Source organism: Trichomycterus rosablanca, chromosome 11 (assembly GCF_030014385.1).
Source record: "Trichomycterus rosablanca isolate fTriRos1 chromosome 11, fTriRos1.hap1, whole genome shotgun sequence".
NCBI lineage: Eukaryota > Metazoa > Chordata > Actinopteri > Siluriformes > Trichomycteridae > Trichomycterus > Trichomycterus rosablanca.
In genome coordinates this window covers 3,919,272-3,934,703 of record NC_085998.1, presented here as the reverse complement: position 1 = coordinate 3,934,703, position 15,432 = coordinate 3,919,272, and the positions used below count along the sequence as shown (strand labels likewise).

At 41.0% G+C, this 15,432-nt stretch overlaps 1 protein-coding gene across 1 annotated transcript; it reads right to left on the bottom strand.

Annotated features, from left to right (window-relative positions):
- Window positions 1–94: 94 nt before the first annotated feature.
- Window positions 95–11,549, bottom strand: pigb (phosphatidylinositol glycan anchor biosynthesis, class B). Its single transcript, XM_063004463.1, has 12 exons — window positions 11,432–11,549; window positions 9,149–9,270; window positions 7,884–8,009; window positions 7,701–7,805; window positions 7,400–7,530; window positions 5,629–5,769; window positions 5,486–5,537; window positions 5,066–5,277; window positions 4,310–4,374; window positions 3,261–3,465; window positions 2,498–2,678; window positions 95–329 (listed from the first exon to the last, which is right to left on the bottom strand). The coding sequence occupies exons 1-12, from the start codon at window positions 11,547–11,549 to the stop codon at window positions 219–221; spliced, it is 1,569 nt and encodes a 522-aa protein (XP_062860533.1). The 3' UTR covers window positions 95–218.
- Between the last annotated feature and the right edge of the window lie 3,883 nt (window positions 11,550–15,432).

The following is a 15,432-nucleotide window of genomic DNA, read 5'->3' as shown; positions in this document are numbered from 1 at the left end:
CTTTCTTGAACCTTTAGGTCTAAATTTTAAATTATGAGATATTTTACTGACTGTAAAAGCCCCACTTGCACATTACTGATCAAATGAGACGACGTTTTACAAAAGAGGTCAAGTATTTAATTTACAAAAAACACCCACACATTCAAGTTCAGTTCTCATTAGTAATAAAAATCACTGGTCCATGAATCCAGTCGTCGTCAGGAGTGATTGTGTGACTGTTATTGATTGTAGATGAAGATCTTCTTTCCCACTCGTCCCTCCGGGAAATGAGTGTGGAAGATTTCAGCCTGCTTCACAAATCCGTTTTCACTCAGGAAAACAGAAATTTCCTACAAACAGAGGAGAGAGTAACAAACACGGTAATCAGTATTATTATTAACCGTGTACCAGGACGGAACTACAGCACGATGGTGCATGCAGGTTTAGGAACTATTGGGTGGTCTGATGCAACCCTGGAGAGAAGCACAATTCTTTATTATTATTGTTATTACTGTTATTATTATTACTGTTATTATTACTACTATTATTAATGTTATTATCATTATTGCTAATTTTATAATGATCACTATTATCATTATTACTGTTATTATTACTATTATAATTATAATGATTATTACAGTTATATTACTATAGTATTATTATTACTGTTATATTACTTTAGTCAGTATTATTATTTATATTATTATTATAGTTATTATTACTGTTGTTATTATAGTTACTATTATTACTGTTATTATTATTACTATTATTATTATAGTTATTATTATTACTGTTATTATTATAGTTATTATTATTACTGTTATTATTATAGTTATTATTATTACTGTTATTATTATAGTTATTATTACTGTTATTATAGTTATTATTACTGTTGTTATTATAATTATTATTACTGTTATTATTATAGTTATTATTATTACTATTATTATTATAGTTATTATTATTACTGTTATTATTATAGTTATTATTATAGTTATTATTATTACTGTTATTATTATAGTTATTACTGTTATTATAGTTATTATTACTGTTGTTATTATAATTATTATTACTGTTATTATTATAGTTATTATTATTACTATTATTATTATAGTTATTATTATTACTGTTATTATTATAGTTATTATTATTACTGTTATTATTATAGTTATTATTATTACTGTTATTATAGTTATTATTATTACTGTTATTGTTATATTTATTATTATTACTATTGTTATCATAGTTATTATTATTACTGTTATTATTATAGTTATTATTATTACTGTTATTGTTATTTATTATTATTACTATTATTATTATAGTTATTATTATTACTGTTATTATAGTTATTATTACTATTGTTATCATAGTTATTATTATTACTGTTATAGTTATTATTATTACTGTTATTATTATAGTTATTATTATTACTATTATTATTATAGTTATTATTATTACTGTTATTATTATAGTTATTATTATTACTGTTATTATTATAGTTATTATTATTACTGTTATTATTATAGTTATTATTACTGTTATTATAGTTATTATTACTGTTGTTATTATAATTATTATTACTGTTATTATTATAGTTATTATTATTACTATTATTATTATAGTTATTATTATTACTGTTATTATTATAGTTATTATTATTACTGTTATTATTATAGTTATTATTATTACTGTTATTATAGTTATTATTATTACTGTTATTGTTATATTTATTATTATTACTATTGTTATCATAGTTATTATTATTACTGTTATTATTATAGTTATTATTATTACTGTTATTGTTATTTATTATTATTACTATTATTATTATAGTTATTATTATTACTGTTATTATAGTTATTATTACTATTGTTATCATAGTTATTATTATTACTGTTATAGTTATTATTATTACTGTTATTATTATAGTTATTATTATTACTGTTATTATAGTTATTATTATTATAGTTATTATTATTACTGTTATTATTATAGTTATTATTATTACTGTTATTATTATAGTTATTATTATTACTATTATTATTATAGTTATTATTATTACTGTTATTATTATATTTATTATTATTACTATTATTATCATAGTTATTATATTACTGTTATTATTATAGTTATTATTATTACTATTGTTATCATAGTTATTATTATTACTGTTATTATTATAGTTATTATTATTACTGTTATAGTTATTATTATTACTATTATCATAATTTTTATTACTAGTATTATTATTATTATTTACACTATTATCATCTTTATTACAGTTTTATTATTATTATCATTATCATTATTTAGATAGTATGGATGGCTTTTTAATGACTCGTCTATAAAACACTATCCGACAATCCCCTCCCTCAGACACGGCCAGTAAGTGTGTTAAACGTCCGGCCAGGCCGATAGCACAGCTGAGATTTGAACTGATCACGACGGTGGACTGCTGTACCTCCTGATGTGTAAAATACTCCCGGGGTAACACGTTTTTGTGAGTCTGCGGTACCTTTTCCAGTGAATCGAATAAGACGATATGCGAGGGCAGACTGGACGTGTTGGTGAAGGAGGTTCTGAGCCAGTGCAGAGGATCGGAGTAAAACGTCGCCGCTTCATCCACGTAGCCCGGATTTCCGCTCAGATCCGGTGGACATTCCAGGAACTGCAGTCTGATCTGACAGTGGAGGTGACTGGAGAACAGAAGCAGGTTTCCCGTCACACTCATGCTTAATTATCATATTTCTGTTATCCTGGTCAGGGTCGCGGTGGGCCTGATTCCACCGGAAAACACTGAGCACAAGGCAGCTATGATGAGAATCCATTATAGAGCTTCAGCCAATCATGTCTGTGTAGATGCCCAACCGGCAGCAATGCTACGATTCGAACCTGGGGCTCAGTCCCAATGGTTTAATCAGGTTGTAACCCAACTTTAGGTCCTACAGACTAGTAGTGGGTTTTAGGATCAGCAGTATTATTATGTAGGGGTTGCATAATGATGACAAAATCTCCACTACTCTAAAATACCACATCATTCTTTTTTTTTCCTTTATTTGCTGCATCGTTAAACTAATAAAGATGTAATTTAAAGCAAAATTCAGCTCTGCAGAAAGGTATAGAGGAATTAATCCTTATTTCACATGTTATTTGGGTCAAACTGTCTTAAAACTCAGGTAATAGTGGAGAGGTCTAGTTCTTTGACTAGTCAAGGATTCAGAAAGCATAAAGAATGTGACTGCTGGTCATTTAGTCCAGTACTAATCAGTGAACCTGACCTGTATAAGGGTGTGGAGTGGCAGGGCATGAGGAACAGTACGTGTGGTTGATCCCTGGAGTCACACAGGGGCTGCAGGTGACCCATCACGTCCAGGACGCCGCGCTGGTGAACTAAGCCTACGTATAGAGCCGGGAGCAGGTTCAATCCCAGCAGAGCGCCCACAGCAGGCTTCCTCCAGGAGCGCAGCTTCACCAGCGATATACCTGATGCACAGGTGAGTACAAAATATAGTCAGATGTAGATGTGTAATTCCTGAAACATGTACATAAACTCTCATCCCTCCTCTGCACGTGCTCAGACCGTCTCAATCTGGCCTCCCTAACGTCGTCTCTACATCCTACCTGCTCCGTCCCGCTAACTCCTTGACTCCCTTTCCTCCCAATCTAGTCGTATCCAATTTTCCCAGTAGCAACTTTCCTGCCCACTGCAGAGCCCCACCCGCCCAAAACAAGGACACAAGCACAGTCAAGGGCCACTTCTTTTCACCTGCCAGACACTGGGCACACCATCTCTCACGTCTCTCGTGCAGACGCATCGACCAGCCAGCAGAGGCCGTAATTGCAGCAACATCAAGGAACCCCTTGTACTATCCCTCCCTTAGACACAGCCAATCACCAAGTGTTTGTCTTCTTGGGGGTAGCACTGTCACCTCACAGCAAGAGGGTCCTGGGTTCAATTCCCAGGCCAGACAGCCAAGGTCCTTTCTGTGTGGAGTTTGCATGTTCTCCCTGTGTCTGTGTGGGCTTCTCAGGTGTTCTGGTTTACTTCCACAGTCCAGAGACGTGCAGTCAGGTTAACTGGAGCTACTAAACTGCCTAAAGTGTGATGGACTGGCGACCTGTCCGGGATGTTTCCTGCCTTACGCCTAATGAATCAGACCCACCACGACCCTGACCAGGATGAAGCTTTGGTAAAACAGCGTAATCTCATGAATATAAGCACAACAGTAAATAATAACAGACTCGTTTACAATTTATACGCTTCCAGAATGCAGAACATTGATATGAACCATCAGTTTGTCTCTAAGTTCCATGTCTGAACACTTACCACAAAAGATCATGCAGAACGGCAACACCGGGTAGATGAATCGGAACTCCTTATGCGCTAGGAGGCTGTAAACAGATTCACACAGCATCTCAGTACAGGTTCATTGTTCCTATAGTGTACAGTAACAGATCAGTGTTTTCATATTTCCTTTATTCTGGTCAGGGTTGCAGTGGGTCCGGTTTCCTCGGGACCCTTGACAGGACGCCAATCCATCACGGGGCCTCGGCCATCCCCTCCACCCTCGGACACAGCCAATCAGCGGGAGTGGGCGAAAGTGTTTTAATACAATGAGCCAAATTCTTTCTATTTTATGTTTTTTCTTTCCAATTTAGTCGTATCCAATTCCCTGATTGCATTCCACCTCTACCACTGCAGACCTCCTGGCAAAGGAGGGCCATAAGTAACACGCCCCCTCTTATACGTGTGCAGTAGCCGACCACTTCTTTTCACCTGCACGAGGCGGGTTCATATGGAGATCCGTATTGCGCATGGAGAGTCACGCACTGATCCCCATTATCTTCTGTCTGTGCAGCGCCATCGATCAGCCAGTAGATGTCGTAATCGCAGCCAATCACGGTTCATAACAGAACCAAGATTTAAACTCTGAACCCAACAACCTGAGCGCCCCGTTTGGAGTAGTAATCAAAAGGGATCTGGTTCTGGACCTGTTGGGCCCCTGAGCAAGGCCCTTAACTCTCAATTACTTGGATTGTTGGATTTAAAGTGTCTGTTGAAGCCTTACAGCTAACATTTCACCTGTAAACCAGCAGCGTCCACGTGATGCTAACGATCAGGAGTCTGTGTCTCTTGGAGGCGAGGTAGCAGCCGTGCATAAAGAGGGGCAGGTGAGACCCGAGGACGACCGGGAAGCCCTGTGAGAAGTACCAGTGCCACGGGTGTGCGCCGTAAAACTCTGCGACGTTGTGCAAGACGTTCAGCTTCAGGAAATTCCACTGGACGAAGATCCACTGCAAACAAAAACAGTGAAGTCGGTAAAAAATTTGGTAAAGTTTGATAAAAATCATTACTGAGCACCTGAGCAAAACTAAGTGTCAGATCATCACTGTGATCAATCACATCATTGGCAGGTAGAGAAATGTAAATAAGTCATTTTTTTAAAAGTAAAACACACATTTAAACACAGAAGTATCAACATGTGTAATATAAATGTTTTACCTTTCCATAGAATATGCAGTCGATCAGTGTGGAAAGCACCAGTGTGGCGGCCCTACAGAACAATAACAAAGTAAGACGGTTAAACTTCAGATAAACTAAAGACTCGATAAATACGATTGATTTTAAACGTAGGATCCACTCACGCAACAGGAAGTGCGTGCTGAGTGATGAGCTTCAGCTTGTTGTCGTCACGCCACACGTGACACAGCAGCAGAGGAAGCCAAACGATCAGCGCCGTGGGACGGACCACGACAGCGAGGGACACGAGCGACAGGTACTTCCAGCTAGCACGGAACAGTGAGGATATGCATTAATGGTGGGACATTTATGACAATTTACTTGCATTACCATGATGAGCCAAAACATTAAAACCACCCCCCAAAATGTGTGTGTCAGGGTGAGGGATCGGTTAGATGGGCTGATGGAGGTTCCTCATAGTTCATCTGTTGAATGCAGCAGATCTGATCAGCATACAGACTTGAGTGACTTTGATAAGAGCTAAATCGTTATTGCCGGTATCTCCAAAACAGCAAGGGGTGAGTACCCACAGACAGTGGTCTGATGAGGGACAATGCAAAACCGTAGACAGGTTGTTGGGCGGCCAAGACTCATCGATGCCAGAGGACATGAAGGCTATGGCATTCGGTACCAGAGATGTTCATAAGTCACAAAATACGAGTCTTCAGGCTAGAGTCCGAGTCAAGTCACGAGTCTTTAGGCTAGAGTCCGAGTCAGGTCACGAGTCTTTAGGCTAGAGTCCGAGTCAAGTCACGAGTCTTTAGGCTGGAGTCCGAGTGAAGTCACAAGTCTTTAGGCTAGAGTCCGAGTCAGGTCACGAGTCTTTAGGCTAAAGTCCGAGTCAAGTCACGAGTCTTTAGGCTAGAGTCCGAGTCAAGTCACGAGTCTATAGGCTAGAGTTCGAGTCAGGTCACGAGTCTTTAGGCTAGAGTCAGAGTCAAGTCACGAGTCTTTAGGCTAGAGTCAGAGTCAAGTCACGAGTCTTTAGCTAGAGTCAGAGTCAAGTCACAAGTCTTTAGCTAGAGTCAGAGTCAAGTCACGAGTCTTTAGCTAGAGTCAGAGTCAAGTCACAAGTCTTTACGCTAGAGTCTGAGTCAAGTCACAAGTCTTTAGCTAGAGTCAGAGTCAAGTCACGAGTCTTTATTCCACCATTTTAAGTGAGATTCCAATCCAAAGGTAACGATAATGTTCAGATGAAGTGAACTTCAAACTGTGTAGGGAGTAGGGAGCGACGCTTCATCACTACGCCGGAAGCTGGCTGGAACATTTACACATTGCGTGCGTTGCGGGTTAAGACGGCCAAAACGGGTTAATTGTCACACATAACTAATGTTAACACATGCTGACGCTAGAGACTCTTGTTGTTTACGAGTCATGTGTCGAGTCTGAGTCATTTGAAACGACTCCTACAGACCAACAGAAGGTCTACTGTGGCTGAAATTGCAGATCATTCCAATCCTGGTGTTCCATTGCCAGTCAAAGTGCCCATGCTACCTTCTGTCTACCATTTAAGGCACCTACAGTGGGCAAGCCGGTATAAGAACTGGACATTGGAGCAATGAGAGACAGTAGACTGGTCAGGACAGGTAGACTGGGCATTGTTTAGCCAAGGGACGCACTGTAGGGCGATCCACCTCACCTGCTTGGTAACGTCCTGGTACCGAATACCCGAGGACTACCTCAGCGGACTAGTGGAGTCCATGTTTCTGTGGGTCAGAGCTGTTTCGATGCATATAGCTTATGGAAAATTAAAACCATGGCCGTATTAAACGTATTCTCGGTGCTTATGCCATCATGTGACCCTAAAAGAGTAAACAAAAATGCTTGTTGTACTGTAATATGTGTATTTGACCCTGATCAGGATGGAATCTGCTAAACCCAGTGAGTGATACAGACCTGTTGTGTGTTTTGATGCTCTGTAGTGGGTAGTAGCAGAGTGCCAGGGTGGTGAGGGTGGTCTCCATGCTGTTGGTGAGCGTGCGGGTACAGCAGTACCAGGTGAACCAGGAACATAACTGGCAAAAGTACTGCGAAGAGAAAACGAAACATGGAACTGGGCATCATCACAGCCTTGACGAAGCACGTAGTGGTCCTAAATCAACCGCCACACACGCTGGTGATAAAATTAGCAGTTTAATTCAAAGCAATTTAGGATGCTTTTGGACTCAAACAGGTGGGATGCGCAACACATCCTTACCGTCCATTTAGCCACATCTGGACTCTCCAGTCTGCGAACCAGATGGTAGAGCTTCACATCTGCGTACGCCGCCAGAAGCGCCTGCAGAACCCGGGGTAACAGGACCTGCGACATAAATTTCACAAAAAGGTAAATCTCCATTCTGTCCGTCGTCCCGGCAACCGCATCCCGACCCTCACTCACCAGCAGCTGGACCGTGTCGTAGTGCAGCAGGTGGAGTGTTTTATATACGGCGGCGAACAGAAGCGGGTAGGCGTAACCTCGTAAGCCTTCCTTCCACTCCCACGTTTCGTACCCGTATTTAAATACGACGGGTCAAGGAAAGAGAAGTCAGAATGGTTACATTCAGTAAGAGTTTCATCCTGATCAGGGTCGTGATGGGTCAGGAGCCTGTGCAGAAGTACTGAAATGCTGGGCATCACATACTAACTCAGTTACCCACCCACCCAAGCAAGAGAAGGTAGGAGGTAACCAGAGTGCCCTCTTTCTGATACCTTATACTGGTCAGGGCTGTGGCGGGTCGGGTTCGAACACCCCCTTACCCGACTGACAGCACTAACTGAACATAACATTAAGTTATCCAACACCCATATCACCCCTGTGAAAACTGCACCGTAGCCTCACTCTAAGTCAAACACACGGCTGATTTTCCTGCTGTATAAGCCAAGTTCAGCTCAGATTCCGCTCCTGGACAGATGACCTCTCCCTCAGTAATAATGAACCAGCCAGGTCCCGATAAAGCTGCATAATCTCATATGGATTCCTAATATCAGAGCCGGATGTGGTGCAGCAGGTGGTGCTGCTGCCACACAGACCCAGGGTCCTGGGTTTGAGCCTTTGCTGTGGTTACTGTCAGTGTAGATTTTGCAGGTTCTCCCTCAGTCTGTGTTGTTTATTTCCAGATGAATTCCAATTATTGAATTCATGTGTTCCAGCCACGACAGTTGGTAACAGGTGTAATACATCAACTATATGAAGGAATTTATATGTGTACGACTTTGCAGCAATAGTTTAGGGAAGGTCCTGTCCTGTTCCAGCGGTTTAAAGAAACTCCAGCGTCCTGCACAGACCCTGACCTCAGCCCCACTGAACAGCTTCGGAATGAATCGGAACATCAACTGAGGTCATACAAATCAGCTCTTTTGACTGAATGGGCACAAATTCCCATACACAGACGTACTTCAAAGTCTTTCTGAGATGAGAAGCCTTCTCAGTACAGTGGCTGTTGTTCTAGCTGACAGAATGTCCAACAAGCTCACGATCAAGTGTCCAAATACGTTTGGCCTCATAGTGTGGGTGAGATAGACTTATAAATACTTGCTACACTGCCAACTTTAGTTATTTTTACCACAATATGACCAAAAGAAAGAAACAAAGGTGCTACAAGGTTAAATATGATGCCATGTGGACTGCAGAAACACTTCAGTGCTTTAAGGATATTTAAAGACCATCCGATGAGACACCTCCAGCGACTGCCAGTACTCATCAGGGACGAAACTGGTTTGCACCAGCAGGCAGTTCACGAGGCGAAATATCACAGAAAACAGTGTAATACCGACCCCGAAGATACCTGCGGAAACAGTGCAAACCATTTATTTAAGGAATAAAGTTATCCAACATCCATATCACCTCTTGACCTCTAAATCAATCACACTGCTGGTTTTTAGATGTGGACTTGCTTTTGTTTTTTTAAATCAATGTCCTGCTGTATAACCCAATTTTCAGATTCAGCTCCTGGACTGATGACCTTTCCAATGCTCACCAATGCTTTATCCATATCAGTGAAACCCTAGATATACACCGATCAGACATAACATTATGACCATTTTCCTAATATTGTGTTGGTCCCCCTTTTGCTGCCAAAACAGCCCTGCAACTGTGATGCTCTGTGTATTCTGACACCTTTCTATCAGAACCAGCATGAACTTCTTCAGCAGTTTGAGCTACAGTAGCTCGTCTGTTGGATCGGACCACACGGGCCAGCCTTGGCCGCCCATGACCCTGTCGCCGGTTTACCACTGTTCCTTCCTTGGACCTCTTTTGATAGATACTGACCACTGCAGACCGGGACACACCCCACAAGAGCTGCAGTTTTGGAGATGCTCTGACCCAGTCGTCTAGCCGTCACAATTTGGCCCTCGTCAAACTCGCCCATTTTTCCTGCTTCTAACATCAACTTTGAGGATAAAATCTTCACTTGCTGCCTAATATAATAATATACCCCCCCCCCCCCCCCACTAACAGGTGCCGTGATGAAGAGATAATCAGTGTTATTCACTTCACCTGTCCGTGGTCATAATGTTATGCCTAATTGGTGTACTACACATTGATCTAAATGAATAATTGAGTCCTTTCGGCTGCTCCCGTTGGGTTCATGCATCTGATTTGACACATTTCTTCTAGAAAGACTTTTTAATTCTTTCTGCATGCTCATTGTTTACTCTAAACTAAGTCTAGTTAGTCTAGTTTTGGTTCCATCATGCTCTCAAGGGCAGCGGTAGCTCAGTGGTTAAGGAACTGGACTAGTAATCAGAAGGTTGCCGGATCAAGCCCCACCACAGCTAAGTTGCCACAGAGCTGGGCCCTTAAGCAAGGCATAGTTGTAGGTCACTTTGAATAAAAGCGTCTGCTAAATGCCAATGGGACGTGCACTGAAATGTTCTTATTAAATTCTAATGCTGTTTTCAGGAAATTTTACTAACAAACAATAAATAAAGTTATATTATTATATTCTAGGTCCTTTCCCACCAGATTAGTGTGCATTTAAAATAATACTTAGAAGTCATGGTTCACTTCAAAAAGAGCAGCAGAGGAATCCAGGTGGTTCAGATCTCATAAAAAGTCTTTGAGCATGGAACAGTGGTCTACTTAGACCTAGTTGGTCTGCCTTGTAGATGTAGAGTCAGAGACGATCGCTCATCTATTGCTGCAGTTTGAGTCGGTCATCTTCTAGACCTTCATCAGTGGTCACAGGACGCTGCCCACGGGGCGCTGTTGACTGGATAGTTTTGGTTGGTGGACTATTCTCAGTCCAGCAGTGACAGTGAAGTGTTTAAAACCTCCAGCAGCGCTGCTGTGTCTGATCCACTCATACCAGCACAACACACACTAACACACCACCACCATGTCAGTGTCACTGCAGTGCTGAGAATGATCCACCACCTAAATAATACCTGCTCTGTGATGGTCCTGACCATTGAACAACAGCATGTAGAGAAACAGATGGACTACAGTCAGTAATTGTAGAACTACAAAGTGCTTCTATATGGTAAGTGGAGCTTAATGTTTTACTTTAAATTAAACTCAAACAATTAAACTTCATCCAGGTGGTTCAGATCTCATAAAGACCAGTAATGTCACTGTGCATGGAACAGTGGTCTTTTTGCCAAGGTCTGAGGAAAACCCAACTGTGTTCACATTGTTTTAGATGTAACAAATGCCAATCAAGCTCCTCAATTAAGGGCTGATTTTGGAGCATTGGCTTCTTTCTTGTACTGAACTCTCTAAGCACTTGGTAATATAAAGCTTGCTCGACTGTGGTGCTTATAAATGGCTCAAAATCAGTGAGTATCCATGCATTCAGTCACAGAAAAGGAACAGCTGCAGAAATCATTCATGTCCATGTGTGTAGACTGTGGATTTAAGCTGCAGATGTGAACCAGATGTGTAATGAATAGATTGATATATACTGCAGTTCTGCCCTGCATTAGGATCGTAATACAGAATCTCACTGTGGGAGCCGGAACTGGAGTTTTTGTTGTAAAGTTTGGACCTTCGTGTCCTCAGTTTGACCGTCTCACATCCTGAAGAACTTAAAGCTAATAAACGACGAGCTCGAATCTTTTCCATAACGAGGCGCTTTCAAAATTACTCCATTTGAATCGTGTGTGATAATCGCGGGATCTTTTCCTATCCACATTCCGACAAAACCTTCATCCTGTGCTCCGATTGGCTAGGAATTATGGCTATCTGTTTTATGATTGGCTGATGGATTTAACTGACAAGTGTATTCGCTAATCAGTGCTCAATTCTACCTTAGGGGGTGGGATTTGTCGGAAAACGGGTAGTGTAAACAACGCCTGTTGTTTGAGTTACTTCCGTGTATTTCTTGTTCTGACACACTGAGTAGTTTTAAACTGATCACAAATGTACAGAAATAAATAAGACATTTTATAGTTTAGAAATGTAAAATGTTAAATCTTAATATTTCCAACATTTATTTATTTTTAACGGCGGGAATGGTTTGTGCAATAATTGTTGTTTGTCCACATTTTGTTGCCGTACCAAACAGCGACCTTTCGCCCTACGCGTAAGTAAGTGTGGGTGCGTCTCAAATTGACTCTTGTATACGCACTTTGCACTAGCCAGGAGCTCATGTTAGAAGTCAATATTAGAGAAAACTGGCGTTTATTTGTGCCCTCATGGCATCTAATTCACCAACATACACACACACACACACACACACACTCACACACTGACATATTTTGACATATATTTGTAAAGCATGTACACTGATCAGGTATAACATTAAAACCACCTCCTTGTTTCTACACACACTGTCCATTTCATCAGCTCCACTTACCATATAGAAGCACTTTGTAGTTCTACAATTACTGACTGTAGTCAGGACCACCACAGAGCAGGTATTATTTAGGTGGTGGATCATTCTCAGCACTGCAGTGACACTGACATGGTGGTGGTGTGTTAGTGTGTGTTGTGCTGGTATGAGTTTTTAAACACCTCACTGTAACTGCTGGACTAAGAATCGTCCACCAACCAAAAACATCCAGCCAACAGCGCCCCGTGGGCAGCGTCCTGTGACCACTGATGAAGGTCTAGAAGATGACCGACTCAAACAGCAGCAATAGATGAGCGATCGTCTCTGACTTTACATCTACAAGGTGGACCAACTAGGTAGGAGTGTCTATGCACATTTGCAAATCAAATAGTAGTAGTATACAGACTATAAAAACATTTTTAAAACTCTGGTTAAATTCCACATTTTGTTGAGTTTTAGTTTTAAATAAGTTGGTACATCGGTCTAAGTTTGTGACCGCGCTAAGAAACGCAGCAGCATTTTGAACCTGCTCATTGTTTTACACTGTGGTTACATTCATGACAGGAACGGTAGTTACTCATTACACAAGATTCATCACTTACAAGTTTAATATCAGACACAGTCATAAACAATTTTGTATCTCCAATTTAACTCACTTGCACGTCTTTGGACTGTGGGAGGAAACCGGAGCACCCGGAGGAAACCCACGTGGACACGGGGAGAACATGCAAACTCCACACAGAAAGGACCCGGACCGCCCAACCCGGGGATCGAACCCAAGATCTTCTTGCTGTGAGGCGACAGTGCTACCCACTTAGCCACCGTGCCGCCCTGAACCTGCTCATCGAGTCGGCAGTGATTCACTAGGTAGGGCACTAGGGATTCGATTGGAGACACACCCATGAGCTACAGCATGCTGTCTGATAGAGCTGAACTAGTAATGTAACCTCTGAGTACGATCTAACCTTTACTCATCACTGTTTATCTCACAGTTAATGCAGAGCTACTGCATGACACTGGGTAAGTGCCCTGTTTTATTTACATTTACAGCATTCAGCAATGTATTTTATAAAGAAAACATTTTCTTACTCTAGTCCAAATACACTAAAACACAACTCTGGAACCCTGTTAAAATATAGGTAGAAGAACATAAAGGTTTGGTATAGTATATGAACAAAAGTATTGAGACATTATAATTTTTTTAATCATGTGTCTCAGCTACATCAGTTGCCAACGGGTGAAATGAATCAATCATTTAACTTCAGTGGCCAGCCATGCAAATGCTCTTTTAAGTAAATGGGCACAAATTCCCACAGACATACTTCAAAGTCTTGTGAGAAGCCTTCTCAAAAGAGTGGCTGATGCTATAGCTGAAACTCTTTGAGACTGTTTGATCTGGGACGTTGTAGCCTAGTGGTTAAGGTACTGGACTAGTGATCAGAAGGCTGCTGGTTCAAACCCCACCACTGTCACTTTGCTGCTGTTGGGCCCTTGAGCAAGGCCCTTAACACTCAATTGCTTAGAATGTATCCTGTCACAACTGTAAGTCACTTTGGATAAAAAATGTAAATGTCAACAAGTCAGGTGTCCAAATACTTTTGGTCATAGTGTGTATATATTTATTCATATGATATTTTTGTATTTTGGGTGTTGCAGTGGTCGATTATGCCTGGTCAGGGTCATGGGGGGTCAGGTTCCACCGAGAAACACTGGGCGCAACAGAGGAATAGAGCAACCCCTCAGACATAGCCAATCATGTCTGTGTAAACACCTGGCTGGTTGATAGCACTGCTGAAATTTAAACCTCGATCTCTGTGGTTGTGGGTACCACCCAAACACTGAAAATTAAATGTAGAAACATTTGATTTTAATCTGTGTTCTCATTGTAGGACGCTCAGGAATCAGAAGAAACCCGGCGGATACCCGAATGGACTGAAGTTCTTCACATACCTCAGCGATGCTTCCCAGACGGATCCCCTTCAATCAGATCGCCTTTGCTACGCTGATCGGAATCGGAGGAGGGATTTATATCTACAAACCCATGTTCAATCCTCACAGAAACACCACGAGCGCATCAAACGACGGGAACGTCACAGCAGATACGGGAAATAATGCACAGGAAAAGATGGACGGTCCAGTACTCGGTGAACAAGATGTGGCGGCTGCATCCAAATGAGGACCAAACACACAATATCAGATCATTAGATTCATTTCTGAGGTGATTTAAATGTAAAGTCCACATTTCAGCACTAAACTGATGTATTTATAAGCCTGGATGAGCTTCTGTGTCTGACGTTTATTTCTTTCAGTTTGCACGGATGATTATTTGTAGGTCCCAAAGTATGTGGACACCAGTCTTACATTTTCCCCAAGCACCCTCTGATACAGTGAAGAATTCATCATGGGTTCTATAATGAAGAGTTTGCCACGCCCTGCTGCTGCAAAGCAGCCCCAAACCATGACATTTCCACCTCCATGCTTCACAGTTGGTTTGAGGTTCTTCCGCTCAAGTGCTGTGTTTGGTTTGCGCCAAACATGTCTTCTGTTCCTGTGCCCAAATAATTCAACTTTGGATTCATCTGTCCAAAGCACATTGTTCCAGAAGTCCTGGTCTTTGTCTAGGTGTTCTCTGGTAAACTTTAGTCTCCTGATGTTTTTTTTTTGTTTTTTTTTTACAGCAAGGGTTTCCTCCCTGCTCACCTCCCATGAAAATCAAACGTGTGCAGTCTCTTTCTGATGATAGATGCATGTACCTTGACATCAACTGTGGCAGGAGCTCCTGTGGGTCCCGTGGGTCCCGTGATGACATTGTAGGATTATTGGAGACTTATTGACGCATCTTGCGGTCCGCTCCTGGGCTGAACTTGCTAGGACGTCCTGACCTGACCATGTTGGCAGTAGTTTTAAATGTTCACCACTTAAGTAAATGATTTTCTAATTGTTTTGAGATCTTTTTAAATCCCTTCCCAGACTCTTATGCATCTACAACCTTCTTTCTGAAGGCCTCAGAGAGCTTTTTAGATCTCACCATGGTGATAACACTCACTTCAACAATCAAGAGCAAACCAAACTAACGTCTGAGGTTTAAATAAAACTCCAATGTCCCCTAACGATGGTCTAATCATCGCAGCTGATGTGGTGACCGGATTCTAATTTTAGACATTTTAGGTAGTA

Excerpts from the sequence above, each read along its gene's own strand:
- pigb (XM_063004463.1), bottom strand. The coding sequence starts at position 11,549 with ATGGAAAAGATTCGAGCTCGTCGTTTATTAGCTTTAAGTTCTTCAGGA. Across the intron at positions 9,271-11,431 it reads CTCCAGTTCCGGCTCCCACA|GTATCTTCGGGGTCGGTATT; the intron begins GTGAGATTCTGT and ends CTGTTTCCGCAG. Across the intron at positions 7,531-7,700 it reads CAGATGTGGCTAAATGGACG|TACTTTTGCCAGTTATGTTC; the intron begins GTAAGGATGTGT and ends TTCTCTTCGCAG.